The sequence below is a fragment of the Herpailurus yagouaroundi genome, unplaced genomic scaffold (genome assembly GCF_014898765.1).
Source record: "Herpailurus yagouaroundi ecotype Mexico unplaced genomic scaffold, PumYag 190, whole genome shotgun sequence".
Lineage (NCBI taxonomy): Eukaryota > Metazoa > Chordata > Mammalia > Carnivora > Felidae > Herpailurus > Herpailurus yagouaroundi.
Window position 1 is genome coordinate 11,138,892 of NW_024412421.1, and position 1,019 is coordinate 11,139,910.

Sequence of the window (1,019 nt, forward strand, 5' to 3'; positions counted from 1 at the left end):
TTTCTTTCTTTCTTTCTTTCTTTCTTTCTTTCTTTCTTTCTTTCTTTAAGTTTACTTATTTATTTATTTTTGAGACAGAGAGCGAGAGAGCAGGGGAGGGGCACAGGATCTGAGGCAGGCTCTGCGCAGACAGCAGAGCGCCTGACATGGGGCTTGAACTCACGAACTATGAGACCATGACCTGACCTGAGCCGAAGGCAGCTGCTTAACCAACTGAGCCACCCAGGCGCCCCAGCACATTGTTTCTTTAGGTCTTCATCAGACGGAAGCAAAGACCTACCTCTCAAACAGAAGGCTATCCTGGGAGGACAGGAAAACAGGTGAGGCACAACAGATGAAGAACAGAAATGGGGCGGGAAGTGGAACATAAAAACTCTAGCTAATCATAAACACTTAGAGTTAAGTTACTTCTCAAGAAGTGAAAACAAAATTAAACACCAGTACATCTAAAATGGCTACAAAGTAAGTATATTTAACAGAAACAGTTTAGTTGTATCAGCATGTACAATATGAGCCCCAGTGGCGGATGCTGAATTAAAGCTTAGTATGAGAAGGAGCAAGGTGCCTTCCTCAAAGGGGCTGCGGGGCTGTGATCTGTCCAGCTCTCCGGGCCAGGTGTCCACATGGAGACATTCGGTATTTCCTTCTCCAAACCCAGATTTTCAAATGTCACGCTGACATTGTGAAGTACAACAATGCTAATTGGTGGTAATAAGCTTTCAAAATCGGAAGAAAAGTAGGCACTTAAAGAAGACATTCAGCGAACATCTGTGGGCTGAATCAGGAGGAGGTAATAAACCTGGGCCAGGGATTTTTCTATACACACTTTTAGGTTCCCTAAAAGTGGTGGTGGCTACTTTATCACTGGACCATCATGATTTTTTCTCGTTTTCAAAATTATTCAGTAGTAAAGAAAAACATGATCATTCCCACTATGTAATGACGTTTCTCATTATTTTGATGTTCTGTGTGACACACACACACACACACACACACACACACACACACACACACACACA

General features: G+C 43.0%; 1 protein-coding gene across 2 annotated transcripts in view; it reads right to left on the reverse strand.

Moving 5' to 3' along the window:
• LOC121045380 (casein kinase II subunit alpha'-like) overlaps positions 1–1,019 on the reverse strand; it is a 12,380-nt gene that overhangs the window by 1,551 nt on the left and 9,810 nt on the right. Inside the window, exon 3 of one of the 2 annotated variants that reach the window (XM_040498173.1) lies at positions 452–674. The exons of the other annotated variant lie outside the window; for it this stretch is intronic. Coding sequence (XP_040354107.1) covers positions 663–674 — 12 coding nt within the window. The 3' untranslated portion in view covers positions 452–662. Of the gene's footprint in view, positions 1–451; positions 675–1,019 lie in introns of those variants that run through there. 2 annotated transcript variants of the gene reach the window in all.